This window comes from Mesoplodon mirus, assembly GCF_964341445.2.
Source record: "Mesoplodon mirus genome assembly, chromosome: 12".
Classification (NCBI taxonomy): Eukaryota; Metazoa; Chordata; class Mammalia; order Artiodactyla; family Ziphiidae; genus Mesoplodon; species Mesoplodon mirus.
Window position 1 is genome coordinate 106,250,595 of NC_138988.1, and position 16,094 is coordinate 106,266,688.

The 16,094-nt window shown below is 48.5% G+C and overlaps 1 protein-coding gene across 3 annotated transcripts in view; it reads right to left on the bottom strand.

Moving 5' to 3' along the window:
* The window catches only part of DUSP22 (dual specificity phosphatase 22), a 64,582-nt gene extending 48,852 nt beyond the window's left edge, over window positions 1-15,730 (bottom strand). For all 3 annotated transcript variants that reach the window (XM_082637917.1, XM_082637916.1, XM_082637918.1), the window contains exons 1-3: window positions 15,583-15,730; window positions 3,908-3,941; window positions 237-319 (exon numbers count right to left, since the gene is read on the bottom strand). In XM_082637917.1, coding sequence (XP_082494043.1) covers window positions 237-319; window positions 3,908-3,941; window positions 15,583-15,603 — 138 coding nt within the window. In that variant the 5' untranslated portion in view covers window positions 15,604-15,730. The remainder of the gene's footprint in view (window positions 1-236; window positions 320-3,907; window positions 3,942-15,582) is intronic.
* Window positions 15,731-16,094: the final 364 nt, after the last annotated feature.

Sequence of the window (16,094 nt, forward strand, 5' to 3'; positions counted from 1 at the left end):
TGGCATTTAGCCAAGAAAGCCAAGCTAGCAACGTAACAGGAGGACAATCAGAAAAAGAAGGCATCCTCCTGCCATGCCATGCCCCAGGCACAGGCACAGATACGGTCTGAGCACAAGATTAACGCAGCCAGTGACAGAGGAGCGCACTGGTGCTGGAGAGAACATGGCTGCTTCGTCAGTGCCCCCTGGACCCAGGAGCACAGCGCAGACACGCGTGCAGCTCAGGTCTCTCTTACCTCCAGTGTTGGCCTGGCGCTGTCGTGCACAGAGAGAATGTGTGTCACCTTGTTCTTGCTCAATTGCTCTGCATCTCTGGCATCTGTCATAGAAGAAAGAGGAGGACATGTTAATATTTTCTGCAAGTGAAGTACTCCTTAAGTTTAGCCGGCAAAAAAACACAAAATGACTTGCATATTTCTCTCTTAAAAATTCATAACTGACTAGACCAGAATAATCTAGACTTAGGGAATCTAGGATTATTGCTTTTAGGTATTCTGCAGATAACTAAGTTTATTTCTGATTGGCACATCTTTTGTTAAAAGTGGTCATATAAAACTTGATATGTATTTAGATTAATAAACATTATAATCATGAGTGTTACTGTTTAAAGGAAGTCGCTTCGTAGTTGACACTTGTTAAGTTGTAGACCCTTAGGTTAGTCTTTCACATAAAACATGTAATAAGAAAGATGTTTTAAATATTTTTAAACTACCTCTTAATGATTAGTAATCTAAGTTAAAATTAAATACAAAAAAGCAACTTACTATATAAGATATAGGAATCTGCCAGACTTATCAACCCTAATGTCAAACAGCACGGAATGGCTCCAGATGCAGGTAAGACTGTGGTTTATAACATCTACATTCACTTTATGGCAAAACTAAAAATGGAACATTTTCTGGAAATTCCAAACAAAAGAGTCCATAAGTTATAAGTTGGTTATTAATTATCCGCATATGAAACTAAGGAGACACCAAAATTACATTTCCTTCCAGTGATCATACCTGGAGAAGAAAGTCGTAATAAATCCCCTCAAGTTGGAACTTCTGCTAATCTACAAAACAGAGCCCAGCAAGAATCAAGGAGGTCCGCTCCCCCTCTGCCCCTGTTCTGGCCTGGGGCAAGCCTTTTATTTTAAAACGTCAGTTTTACTTTAAGACTCTCTTAACTGCCGCTACAACCCCAAGCAGCCTCCACGCCCATCACACAGAACCAGGCCCGGTAGACCCTCCACCAACTAACTACCCCAAGCCGGTACCTCAGTGAGTTTTGAATTCGGCGGGAACTGGAATTATTTAGGGTCCCACAGGCAGGCAGACCCCACATGTTCACCAAGGTGTGGTTTTGCAGTCCCCACCAGTATGTGCATTTTAGACGAGCGGTGAAACAGGGTCAAGCTGGAGCTTTCGGCGCCCAGACAAGGCGGGGCAGCCGAGGAGGGAGAGGCCTTTGGGGCCTCCAGAGCAGCACCAGGCACTCCAGGCCAGGCTCTTCCAGATTCTGACTCCACCCAGGACTTGAATTTTAAAGACTGTTTAAATATACGTGTTTTCCTTTTTTAAAAAACAGTGTTATTGAGATAATTCACATACCATAAAATTCACCCTTTTAAAGCATACAATTCAATGGGTTTTAGTATATTCAGAATTGTTTAACCATCACCACAATCTAATTTTAGAGTATTTTCATCACCCCATAAATATACTTCTGTAACACAGATTAAGATAAACAACAACAAAAACGGTGGTTTGGGGATAAAATTGTTTCTGAATACAACCACCCTTGATACCACAGATGAGAAAACTGACTGTTGGTCCCCAAAGAAAACAGAAGTGACTCCTGGGGATGCTTGTGCCCCTTCTGCTCTGTGCTCCATTCTATTCTCTTGCAGCACCGTCCGCATGCATACGCCACCTTCGGATTACTCTTTCCCATAGCACAGGCTCTGTCCACCCATTTACGTGCATAAGTGCTCAGCCAACACTATTGGAATGATGACATTTATTCTTCAGGACTACAAGTTATTGGTGGATGGCTGTCTAGAGCCATGGGCACCGTGGTAATGAGTGTGAATGCAGCTGGAAGGTCTGCCGTGGGGTCATCAGCTCGCCCACGTGCACATGCACAAGCTCTTCCTGAGCACAAAATCTTAGGAGAACTTAGTCCTTTGCTGCTCAAACCGAGGTCTGGCAAGCAGCAGCCTGGTACCATCTGTAAGCGTGATGGAAACTGTTGGCAGAAGTATTGAATTTGGTTGGTATTTATTACAATCTTTGATTTGTAAAAATATTCACCCAGCAATTCTACTTCCAAGAATTTATCCTACATTCTGTTGTTTTCAAAAACAAAGACATTCCCCTCTCCCCATGAAAGCGTTAATAATAATTCACTAAATGACCATAAAGATGTTCATGCATTCTAGCACCGCTCGCCTACCTGCCACAAAGTTCTGTAGTTTTTCAGAACTACAGAGCTTACTAATTTAGGAACTCCAGGACTATTTTTAACATGTTCTAGCAGCAATTAGCAGCTGTCAGCTCACTGTGCTCAATTCTCTTTGAGGCCAGTTAGCTGCCCTCGGAGCCCAGGGGGAAAAGGAAATGAACATCACGCAGAGAAGTCATTGAGACTGTTTTAACAATCGATGTGAACCTAACTCACAGATTTAAGCAACAACCAGAAAACAGACAGGAGTGTGTTCTTGTTTGTCTGGGGAGGGAGGCGTGGTGAGGAGGGCCCTCTCCACCAGAACAGGAGACTTGTTTCTGCACGTGTCCCGGGCCCAGTCCCTGGATGACGCACAGTCCATCTCCAGCGCGAGGGAGACCGGGCTCCCCATCACACACACTCAAATGCCTCACGACGTGGAGACCAGCCCCTCCCCTCCGCATGCACTTTGCTCCGTGGGTTGCTACTCACCTTTGCATCTACAGAGCATTTTGAGACAAACGAGCTAAAAATAAAAGGTCAGTAGCAGACAGCGTATCAACAAATATCCAACAAGCTGCAGAGACATGTGTAAGCAGAAAAGTCAACACAGGATAAGAATAATCTGCTAGAGATGAAACTGCCACTTGTTTTCCCCAGGTAATTAAAAAAATGGGTTTCTGAAAATTTATTAATAACTAGAAAATAAAAGTGATAAAGATGACAAACAAGTTACATGGCTGCTGAATGTGCCTTTTAGCCATCTTCTTTTGATAATAAAGCTCCAGCAAGCATGCAGAGTTAAAAAGAAGGTCAGAGGTCAAGGTGGAATCTGCAGGGCTCCACGCCACTCTGCCAGCCATTGGCCAAGGCGTCGGGGTACAAGGACCAGAGCACAGTGGTGGCCATGTCCAGACCAGACTCTTGATGAACTGACATCTACACCTGGGCCCCATCGTGCGTGAGAGCCTAAAGGTAATCTTTAAAAAAGCGAACTCACCACTAACGGGGGCGTCCAAGTGTCCGTCCACAGGTGATGGACAAACACCGTGTGGTTCATCCACACATTGGAACATTATTCAGCCTTAAACAGGAAGGAAATTCTGACGCAGGCTACAAAAGTGAATCAACTTTGTTATGCCCAGTGAAATAAAAGGACTAATAATAAAATAATAATAAAAGTCACAAAAGGACTAATATTGCATGACTCCACTCATACGAGGTCCCCAGAGCCATCAGATTCATAGACAGAAAGGAGGGGTGTGGTTTCCAGGGGCTGGGTTGGGGGATGGGGAGTTAGTGTCCAATGGAGACAGATTCAGTTGGGAAAATGAAAGAGTTCTGTGGACGGATGGTGCAGACGGCTGCACGATGGTGTGAATGTACTTAATGCCACTGATCTGCATGCTTAAAAAGAAGTTAAAATGGCACATTTAATGGTTTGCATATTTTACCACAATAATAAAAAAGGAGAACTCACCTTTGAAGTTGCCGATATACAGGCCAGGCAGGATCTAGGGGGAGACACAGACCAGACGCGAGTGTTACAGGCCCGCGGCTGACGGCATCTGGCACGAGGCGGGGCCCTCCCGGAGGTGGGAGTGCAGCCCAGGCCTGTGCCCACCACACCCGCCTCCCAGCACCTTCCCAGACGGACAGCACGGACAAGGCATCCTTGTCTCCGGGACTCGCAGTGCTCGCCGGCTTTCTGAGTCCAGCCCCAAGCCAAGCACCGCCAGCATCCCCTCCACCCGTCCTGCCTGCCCGCCCCCCCCCCGCTTCCTCCTCTCCCACGTCTCTCTCAGCTCCAGCAGACCCGCCCTCTGCAGTCTGAGGCTTCGCACATGCTGTTCCGCAGCCAGGCAGCAGCTCTACCCCCGCTCTCCCTATCCTTCAGGCCCCAGCTCCGACTCATGCCCTGGGGAGGCCTGTCCTGAGCCCTGCGTCTGGGGTGACCCCTGCTTCAGCGCCCACTGTCTTCCCCTTGCAGTGATGCGGAGGTCTGTCCCCTCTGCTGGGCTGCACACCCAGCTCCCGGCCCAGGGCTTGGCCCGTGATTACCATTCAGTAAAGAGTTGCTAAATGAATGAAAAAACTGTCTAAACGTTCACGTTAATAAGAACACACATTTGCTGCAAAACATCTACTTCTAAGGCAGTGGTTCTCAAGCCCGACTATCCACCAGAATCAGCGGAATCTATTAAAACTTCAGATTTCTGGGCTGCCCCCAGCCCCAGGCTCCGCACAGAATGATTCAGTAGACCTGAGATGGGAATGGGTGACTGTAATTCTCACCCTAAAGCACCCCCCACTTTACAAAACACGAAGCTAATTCCTGTCCTGCCAGTACTCTGTATGGAACCTCTGAAATCCAAATATGGACACTGCCTTGGAAGCTACACCACCTATATGATTTCCAAGTGCATACAGCACACTGGCCGTGGTGACACTTCACTGCAACCCCTGGTGCCTTGGTGACACCCTCATCAGCACCACTGCTACACACACCTCTCAGCCCCATCTGCTTCACACTCCCTATTGTTTTTCCCACTTCCACTAAGAAAGCTGAAAGCAGCAGGTAGTAACGCGTGCTTCACGTGCTTGGATTCCTTCAAGCATCTTCCTGACAACCAGCTGCCTGCTAAAAAGTCACTGTGGGGATCTACTGGGACACAGCAGTACTGGGTCCAGGGTCAGCGTCTGTCATGGGGGACCAAAGAACTAATCGACCAAAACAGGACACTTGTGAGAGTGAAAAGAGGTACTATTAATAATCTAGGACAAAAGGCAAAATCCAGAAGTGACATCGCCGTCATGGAGACATGTGGTCACTCTGGCTGACTCAACACCCTGGGAGGCAAAACTGGCTTGGAGAGTGCCCCAGGGGACTGAGAAAGTCACAGCACTGAGGCGGGCAGGGTTAGCCCTGGAACCAGGAAATGTAAAACTGCCAAGGAACTAAAACACTTGACAGGTCTTTCTTGAAACATAATCAGTCTTTGGGATTCTCCTGGGAGGAAGGGTGGAGTAAATAGCTCACCATTCCTGTTTTAAAACAACGTTGTAAGAACAATGCAAGTTCACCTGGGAGACGCCTCGAACTGACGCTCTGGCAGCTCTTGCCTGCACAGAGCTCTTGCCTGCACAGAGCTTCTTCACGTGTCATCTGCGGGTTTCCAGGGTCTCTCCTATCTTTATTAGATACTCAAGGGCAAAATCATCACCCAGCTCCTTTGGCTGATGGGGACACAGACTTCCTCCCTGACCGAACTTCGAGTCTTCTCCACCTGGCTGGTCCTTGGCCAGATTTAGCCAAGAACCCTGCTGAGCCAGTTGTCAAGCGCCCACCCGCTCTTGGTATCGGTCAAGCCCCCCTTCCTCCACCCTTGGCTACTGATCAAGCTCCATCAGTGATTTCCACCCACTCCCTCACCTGCCCCGGCGGCACTGGGGGTGGAGCTCCATCGCCCACTTGTCATGGTCTTGAACAGAATCTTCCTCGCCATTTCCAATGTGTCAAAGTTATTTTTCTTTCCTAACACTGACCACAGAAGTCTCCCAATTCATACAGCTGACAGTTACAATGGACCACAACACAGTCATGGAGCACGTTTGCTTCCCCAAAGTCGCAGAATGTATTACAGTGGCTGAATGGTTTCCTGAGTTCCTGTCACACACGGGTACCCTCTGGGCACTCGGGATACAGTGTGACCAAGAGACATGGCCCTGCCAGTGTCCCACTTCCCTTGCTGAGTTGCTTGCCTAGGGAGGGAAGAGGCGCCTTGACCACGCTGGGATCCCCGAGGACCTTCAGGAGGCGCTGACACTCAGGGGCCCTGATGTCCAAAAGAAGTGGGCTGGGAGAGAGGAAGGACAGGCAGGGGGCCGGTGGAGACAGCCAGCCTGAGAAAGAAGGCCCGTCTCTCCGGGGAGCAAGCCTGAAGGGTGGTGAGACGGAAGGTGCCGAGGAGGGGCAGCCGCGGCAAGTGTTCAGGCTCTAGGTTAAGTGCCACTGAGATGCGAGGTGTGTGGGGCTGTTAGAAAGAAGTATTTCTATCTACTGTATCTGGGAAAGATCATGATAAATATAAAGGAATGCCTTCCTTATCGTGCTCACCTCTGTGAAGGGGACACTGGGGGCTGGGAGGTCTGGAAAGACCACTTCTATATTTCCGTCTGCACTTTTCCATATCGTGCACATGCATTACTTCAATTTAGTTTTTCCAGAAAGTCAAGTGGGGTTACTTGGGGAAAAGATTATGGCCCACTTTTGCTTTTCTTCTTTGTACTTCTATTACCTTCTCTACTAAACATAAGTGAATATATTTCATATTAGTTTCAAATAAAATAAAACAGGGGCATGAGATTAGCTCATCTCTGGGCTCTACTGCTCTCGAACTGACTGTATGATCCTTGAATCCATCCTTTGGAACTCACCTCCAGGGCGTCTTCCACACTCTGCACCCCATTATCCTCCCACCCCCACTACTGATCCCACCTGTCCCCTCACGGTGTCACCTTCTCCCCGTCACCCAGAATGAACAACGTGGAGTCCCCTCCCAGCAGGGCACCCCTCAGTGAGCTACCAAGTCCCATCACGGCCCTTGCCCCTTGGTAGTGAGGCCAAGGGTCCCAGTGCAGAACCTCACAGGCTAGAGCAGTAGCCACTGAACTTCTCTGTCTCATCAAATTGATTTCTGAAAGCCATATTCTCATTGGGTCATTTTCTAGGTCAAAGTGTTTGTTGGCAAACCCTTTCCCAAGAAACTGAAGGCCCGAACTGACAGTGAACTGAGAATTTCCACATGGCGTCCTACCTCTAAAGGGTTCCCCACTTCCCTTCAGTCTCCAGTCAAGCCAGATAAGCCCTGTTTCCCCAACACCCCCTACTGGCTCCACCTTGGACTATCACCTGCTCTGCTGCCAACACTCTCTCTAGACAGGGAAGAGATGCTCACTCTTTGGGGTCCCTCATCCCATGGGTATGTTTGAAAATTATAAACCCTGTAATTGACAGTTATCTTATTGGTTTCCTAGCCTCTGAAGCCCTTTCCTGTGTTTAGAGAATCCCCATCCCCACGCTGGAGTCTCAGTGGGAAGCAGAGCCCAGCTCTTCCTCCATAAGATCCCCACGCCCATCTATCTGCCTTCCTGCTACAGCAGGGACATGGGACGTAAGTGCAACACGTCTCCACAGCTCCTCCAGACTAGAAGCCAGAGATAACTCAGAGCATCCTCTCTTCCAGCAGGGCAGGTGGAACAGGCAGGACCCACTGGCAGCAGCAGTAGCATCTTGGGGCGGCCGCGGAAATGCCCTCCCCAGACCAGTTCTAGGATCTGCTCCTGGCAGAGTGGCCTAAATCTGGTTCTCCAGACTTCCCAGCCTTCTGACCTATTCTACCTAAAGGAGTCACATTTGGATTCTGTTGCTTACAACCAGGGACCCTGATGTTGGCCTTTCAACCCAGAAAAATGCACAAATGCAAATGAACTGCACAGACCTTCAAGCAAGTCATAGACCAGCAAAGCCCTACCCACCTGCAAGGGCAGCCCCACGGGCACTCCAGGAGCCAACAGGAGATGCCTCCCTCCTCTGGACACCAGTCCTGCCTCAGTCAGCACCACCTTCCACTCCTCCACGGATCCCCAGTTAGTCCGCTCCTCTGGGCCCTGGTGCAGTGCCTTTGTTCAGCTCCCGCCTGACCTACTGCAACAGCTCTTAGAGACCTGCCTACCTCTGGACTGGTCTCTCCAAAGGATTCCTCAAGCCTCCTTCAAGGTGCAAAGTCGATCACAGGACTTCACATTAAAGTCTCCTTAGGGCTCCAAGTAGCTATCAGAAATTCGACACCTCAGCAAGAAAGACCTTCAAGGATGGAAGTTTCTATGTCTTTAGCCTCCGCCCGGCCCCATGCCTGGCCGAGGTGATGATGCAGAGATGCAGGCCAGGATCCCCAATCCCAACATCTGGGTTTTATGGGAAACAGCCCAATTTTCAAATACTGGCAACTGTATTTTTTTAAAACCTTAAATACCGTGATAAATAAAACATCTGTAGGCTGAGTATGAGCCATAGACATCTAGTCTATGACCTCTATCTGCTGCCTGCATCGTATTTGTGAATGTCTTCTCTGAACTTGAGTGGTTCTCCATTGATTGGTAGATACTTAAGTAAATGTTTCTTCAACAAACGAATGAACAAATAGACAACGTGAGTCAGGTGGGAGGGGGCCAAGCAAGGAAGAGAAAGATGGAAAACCATGATGAGCGAGGCCTGAGAGATCAAGCTTTGCCCCTTTCTGCTCTGGGAAGTTTTCTGTTCAGGGCCAGTGGCTCTGGGGCTGGTGTTAAAGGAGAGAGGCTCCCAGAAGGGACCCCGGGGCAGAGCGCTGGCAAGGACAGAGGTCTGAACTTCGCAAAATCCAGGAGGCAACTTACCAAACATCACGTCAGATGCACATTTTACATGCACTTAAATATTTTAAGGAGAGGACAGAGTTGTGCCAGTAAACTTTTAACTCCATTTTCCAGACCAGGAGAATAAGCTACCGATTCAGGGGCTAGAAATAGAAAGCAAATTGCTCAATCCCAGTTTCTGCAGTTTCTTCCATATAAAATTACAAAACAAGATCCAGGAAGGCTGGAGAACTGGCCATTGCCAGGGAGAGAAATTACATTTTTGTTTTCAAGGAGAACAAAAAGCCCGTAAATATTTAAATTTCTACACCAGTCAGCCTCAGTTCAAACTTAAAACTCAAAAAATTTGACTGGTTGACTTCCCTGATATTATTGTTGCTGGTACTCCCTAAGTACAGAGAAAGAGAAAATGAAATGAAATATTTTTCCGGCAGGCTCACGGCTCCTCTTGGCTCATGGGGGAGGCCAGGGAAGAGCAGAGTGTGCACCTGGGACAAAGTGGCTGACCAGTGAATTCATGGAAAGTCTGAACTCAAGCCCGAAGCAAGAACACAGGGGGAGTGAAGTTATCACCACATAGTGAGAAGTAAGGATAGATCAAGGAAAACGTCTGTAAGTGCAACGTGGGAATGTTCTATGGCTCTAAAAGAAAACCAGAGAATTGGTCCCAACCATCCTTGGGCCTTGGAAACCACTGTTCTTTCCCTCTGCTGAGGATGTTCACGCCCCATCATCCACCTGGGTGGCTGCTTGTCACTTAGGTCTCATGTTGAGATAACAGCTCCTAGGGAGGTCTTCCCTGACCATCAAACTCCCTGGCACCCTCTGTCACATTACCCTGTTTTATTTTCTTTATCACGTTGATCAGGACCTAAAATTTTTTCATTTGTTTGCTTACTTTTTTGATTGACCTTGAAGCAGGGGTTGTGTCTGTCTTGTTCCCTGCTGTGTCCCAAAAGCCAGGCCCAGAGATGGGCACATGAAGCCATAATCACTGAATAAAAGGTGATGAAGCACATCACAAAGGGAAACACTCTCTGACACCCTGCTGGTCAACAATGATTCTTGTTTTCTACTAAAACACTGTCTGGGAGAGATAACGGATATCCTGCAGAAACCCTGCCTGACCATGGCTGATGGCTCCTCTTGGTCAGCATCCTCCACAGCCACACTGTCCTAATGCTGACCACAGACACATGGACAAAATCAAATCCTTCGCCACAAAAAAGCACTTGGGCACAAAACAACATTGCTTCTAAGACAGGAAATATTTTAAGTTTATTTTTTAAACATTTTTCTTAGTACTTCAGGATGCCATGGAATCCGAGAGCGCCACCCAGACAGATGTAAGATATAATTCCTGATCACGTAGCAGTACACGGCCATGGGGTGGGGGATCTTAATTCTTCCTAGGTTAGAAAGGACTCTGTGGGTTTCAAAGCCAGGGGCGACGGGGAAGACTTTGGTGGATTCCCTGAAGGTCTAAATGTCACAGACTTTCTTAATGCCATTGGGCCATGGACTGACTTAACCGTTTGCATTTATGAAAGGAAGAATCCGAGAATACTCTTGTGTGCACTTAGAACAGAGCCTTAAGCATCTATTTCTTTAAAATGAAATAAAACTGTAATGTTGAGAAGAAAAAACATTCAAGGGGTGGTGTGGAGAAGACAGAAACCACCAGCATGGAACCATGCATCCACCAGGCCCACAGCCGCGCCGCTTGCGGCATGCTCCCTCCTGCAGGACTCCTCTGTAGGCTGCCTGTGACCAATTTGGGTGGCAGGGTCTTGTCTTTCACGTTATTTCCCACTACAGGACCGAGCACGGTGCCTTGGTGCCTTGACGATAGCAGGAATTTCATACCCTTATTTGATGCACTGGTGACTGGACAGATGACTGAGTTCTGAAGGCAGCCACATCTGGTGCTCCACTGTGGGAAGGACAGCATCCAACAGCACAAGGATGTCCGACCGTCTAGCCCCTTCCCAAACTAGAACCATGCTTCTCAACCTTTTCAGCCTTATTCCACCTTCTGATAATGATTCAGTTCCATATCACACAGGGCTCAGGAGACTGTGAATGGAGAACCCCAGGCCAGTGGTTCTCAACTGTAGTTTTACCCTCCAGAGGACACCTGGCAGTGCCCAGAGAAATTTCTGGTTGTCACCATGAGGGGAGAGTGCTACTGGCACCCAGCGGGTGGAGGCTGGTATGCTGTTCACCACAATGCCGTGAAGCCCCCTCTGGGGTCCACATCAAAGAATGATCCAGCCCCAAATGTCAACAGTGCAGAGGTTGAGGAACGGTCTATGCCTAGGGGGACATACTCTCCTTGCTCTTTGCCCTTGGACTATACTCCTTTCTCAACTGTACTCCATTGTCTTCCTGAGAAGTCATCCTAAAACAGGTGTCAGCCATATCTAAAGCAGATGTCTTTGCTGTCACCGTTGATGGGAAAAATCCAAGAACACGAATAGCAGTGCATATTTGCACTTTACAGTTTGCGAAAATGTCTTCTAATACATTCTCATTTGCTTCTCCCAAGAATCTGGGGAGTAACTGGGGGGAGTAACGTAAGGAGACTAGTTAAGCAAACCACCATCCCTATGAATCAAGGGCAATAAAGAAAATGATGCTCAGAAACACTGAGCGACCTTTTCAAGGACACACCCATGCAGTAGCAGAGTGGCAGACACCACAAATCAGACTTTCTGATGGCTCTGGCCCTCTCTTTCACAACAGTGGGCTTCTCATAGAAAAGTGATGCACCAAGCTAAGTGTTTGCCTCCCGCTGCCATGAGCAAGTTGCCCATGAAATACTGGGCAGCATCCGTTTCCACCAGGTAGGATGCTTTCGGGGAAACAGGGCAGTGAGGAAGGAAAAGGCCACCAGACTGGGCAGCTGTGTGCTGGATGAACTGAACCAATGCTGGGTCCTTACAATCTGCCCTAGAATGGTAATGCTTCAGCCCACTTTTAGATCATTAGTTCAGGTTGCTCAAGATAAAAACATGCATATTTCTCTAATAGAATGCTTGGCCAGAGAGATTAGATTTTTGTTTTTAATGGGCTATGATAGCACTTAAGACTAATAAGATGAGAATGAGGACTTTTCTTTACAGGCCCTCCCCCAAAAGATTTGGGGGTCGGACCTTTGAGAAAACTTCGACTCAGCTAGGAATTTTCAAAGGCTCCACAGAAACACATTTGCTTGCAGCAGCCTGTTTAGTTTAACCTAATCCTACTAGAGACACTTGCCAGACTGGCCTTCAGCAGCAAGGCGGGGCAATCTGCATGAAGCCAAGAGCTAGGCCACCTGGCTTTGAGACCAGGCTCTGCCACTCACACAATGGGTGACTCTGGCCAGGTCATCTGTAAAGCAGGGATGAACATGGCAGCACCTGCTTCATGGAGTTGTGGCGGGGATTCGTTGAGTTACTCCATGTGGTGAAGTCTCAAAACAGGCCTTGGCACACCGTAAGTTCATCAGTGACTATAATTTTCGTCACTTTAGAGGATCTATTTGGAAACTGCACAAAAAAACAATGAAAAAATAGTTGTAGTTGCCTGACTTAACCCTCTCCTCCTTATCAATATCAAACATGAAGGGAGAGAGGAGATGGCTTTTCCTATTTTGCACCTAATTTGGGACTCCGGGGAGCTTTTTTCAGTGTCTTCACAAATCACTTGGAATGAACTGGTATTCTAGTTCAAAGAAAGACTCTACCTTCAACATCAGTGGGAACTGGGTTCAAAACCCAGTTCTGCCACTTCCTAGCATTAGGACCTTAGACGTGCTACTTAATCTGAGTCTCCATTTCCTAATCTGCACAGAGAGTAAGATAAGACAGACTGACTCCTGGGGCTACGGTGAGGCTTAGATTTATAAACTGCAGGCACGTTGTATGAGGCTCAAAAAAAAGATTACAACTGCTGTATTCTCTTCTGTTCCCTCATCATCTTTAATTGGCCAGAACACAGATGCTTCTTCCCCTAACACTCTCCACGTAGCACGCTGTGTACACCTAACTGAGATGGGCACGATATTCTGCCACACAGGAGACTGGGGGTGTATTGATGAGAAGATCCTCCACGAGGACAAAGAATAGAAATGAAAACTGCTGTATCCAAAAACTGCTGCATTGCTTAGTTCATAAGTTTCCTTTTGCCAAGGATGACCGACTTCTGTGAGACTGGAAATAAATCTTGTCCCAAGCACCTCAGGTAACACACAGCGCAAATAAAGTTTTCAGTTCCAAAGGCACTGCGTTTTTATCTATAAATGTTCTTAGAAAAGCATTTCTACGGCTACCACCTTATACTAATTCCACTACGTCTGCAAATCAACCATTCTTTTTTTTTTTTTAACAGAGAAATGAAGCCTAGTTCCAAGTCACACACTAACACATGAGCAAATTCTAATTAAGGCTTTTAACTTCTCGCTTCCAGCAATCTACTTTGCCACGAAATAACCTTGCAACTTAGAGCAATTCTTCAGATCTCAGCTTAAACATCTTTTCTCTGGCATGATCCTTGGCCTGGACTGAATGCTGCTTCTAGGCTGTGCTCATCACATCTACTTACCCGACTCTCAAGAAATTGCCTATCTTATCCTCTGGAGCCTCCACTCCTCCCCACCTTGTGTTTGTTTTCTCTCTCTTTCTCAAACACACACACGCACACAACCCGAGTTGTGTAATACAGTAGCCATTAGCCACAGTGGCTTTGAGTACTTAAAATGTGGCTAATCCCAAGTGAGATGTGATTTAAATATCAAATACACACCAGACTTTGAAGACCTAGTACAGAAAAAAATATACAAACCATTTTAAGAGTAACTTTATCACGGTTAAATGTTGAAACAACAATATTCTCAACATATTTCAGTTAAATATATTATTAAAATTGGTTTCTTTTTACTTTTTTAATGTGGCTACTAGAAAAATTTAAGTTACATATATAGCTCACATTATATTTCTATTGGGCAATTGCTGGTCTATACTGAAGGTTCTGTGAAAGCCCTCTGTCTGTGTTTTTTACCACTGCACCTCTCCTAGCCCCCTCAACCGGTACAGCACCTGGTTAATAGGAAGTACACAATAACAATTCGTTGATTTAATGGTGTCTCTAAATCTGTCTGTATGTATGTTTCCCCGTCTCTACATTGGAGATAGTGGCTCTACTTAAAATATAAGATGGTCATGAGAATAACATCATCAAGAAATGTAGTGCTTTCTTTGAAAGGTAAAAATCATGATATGAATATGACTGCTTTTGCTGAAAAGCCTGCAATTAATTTGGAACTCTTAGGCAATGATTTGTATTCCTAAACACGTTCTTTGAGTTATAATAGAAAAACATTACAAATTAAATGCTGAAAGAGGTGGAGAGTGAACACCTCAAGGGGAAATAACTGTAGGAAAACAACAAAGTAAAGCTGAGGTGTGACCACAACTAATGGGAAGGCAAACAGAGCCCACAAACTCGCAGAAGCCCCTTTATTGTTCTGTCTGCATTAAAAAAGCAAAAGCGCGTGGTGCTGACGGATTCTAGTGCTAATGGGGACATACATACTGCGAGTACTTATCCAAGAAAGAAGGAGTCTCTTTCCACCCACCCTTCCCACCAAAAAAGCCCTCACAAGGAATACCATTCTGGTTACCAAAAAACCTCCGGGACGCAGGCCTAAACCACACAACCGTCTTTTTTATATAAACTGAGTTAGTCTCCATGACAGTGAACTTGACGTGGCAGGTGAAGAGTTAAGTGGGTACCTTTCCTACCTGCCTGGACTGCTGACACTCCAGCTGAAAGAACCCCAGGGCTGACAAATCAGCTTTATACCCACCCAGTAGGGAAGCTGAAAGCGCGCGGAGACGCGGGTGAGTGGAATACACCGGGGAAGAGCAGACCAGGGACTAATCGCTGATCCAGGACCATTTCAAAGACCCGTGAAGATGAGGGCTTTTTAAAAAAAAGTTTTGTAAGTCTTTTCCTTAAACCAGTAGTACCAGATCAAAAGCTCCTTAACCTTGCGTTTGACACGAATACACCCCAGGCAAACTCTTAACTGTAAGAGTTGGAATCTGGTCCCCTCCACCGGCAGGAAAGGCACAGACCGTCCCACGGCCTCGGAAGAAGGGTCTGGGGCGCCGGAGAGCAGAGCAAGCCGGGTTTTCTATTCCGGAAGGCACAGGTCGCCCTGCGCAGAAACCATACGATCCGGATAAATCAGCTCTGACTCTGTGCTCTCACCACCCGCCCCCACCCGCCCCCCCAAGGAATTAAAAGCACCTCAGGATTTAGGCCTCTGTCAACTTTTCTGTCCACAAGATAAAGTTATCTGCGCACACGGAAAAAAAAATCTGGGAAGAGGAAATTACGGAAGAGAAGACACTTATCTACCCCACTTTAGTAATGACGTGGGTGGTGATGCTTCTAGAGCCGAGGCTGGGGGTGAAGGGGAGGGGAGAAAAGGCAGAAACCACAATCCTTGTGAGCTCAGCCCAAGTCGGGGTAGAACAAGCGCCGGCGCCGCTAAAGGGCACGGCTAGTTCTCAGCCACAAGCCGGAAGCGGCGGGGCCCGGGGGCCTCGCAGACGCAGGCACGCGGGGACCCCGCCTCTCGGGGGCCCGGGGGCGCGGACGGGGCGCGGAGGGCTCCCCTCGCCGGCGAAGCCCCGCGCAGGCAGGCTGAGGAGTGGAGGCAGAGGGCAGGAACGAGGGACACGTTACCTTGTTCATCCCATTCCCCATGGCGGCCGCGCGGTCTAGCGCCCGGGGCGCGGCGGCAGGCGCACTGAGGGCATGTTGGAGCGGGCGGGGGAGCAGTGGGCGGGCGGGCAGGGGGCACTGCGCGCCCGCAGCGTAAACAGCAAGAGGGACCGGCGGTGCCCAGGCTTCTCTGTCCGCTGCGCTCCTGTCCCCCGCGGCTCCCGGGCTCCCCGTCCAGCGGGCAGCGGCACAGGCGCCCCTGCGGGAAGGGGCTCGCGGCGCCCGCCCCCTCCCGGAGTGAGCCCGGCGCCTGCCACGCCGGCCCCCGGGACTTGTGGACGCGGTTCCTAGGGGCCCGGCCGGGGGGCAGGGATTATGTCTCCCGGGGGCCGGGGCGCAGGGACATGTCCACTCCTGGGAGCGGGGGCCTCCAGGACTCTGGCTCCTCGGGGGCCCGGGCCCAGGGCGCACGCGCACCCCCGCCCTGGCCGCCGTCGCCCTGCGCGTTCCGAGACGGGGCGGGGCCGGTGGTC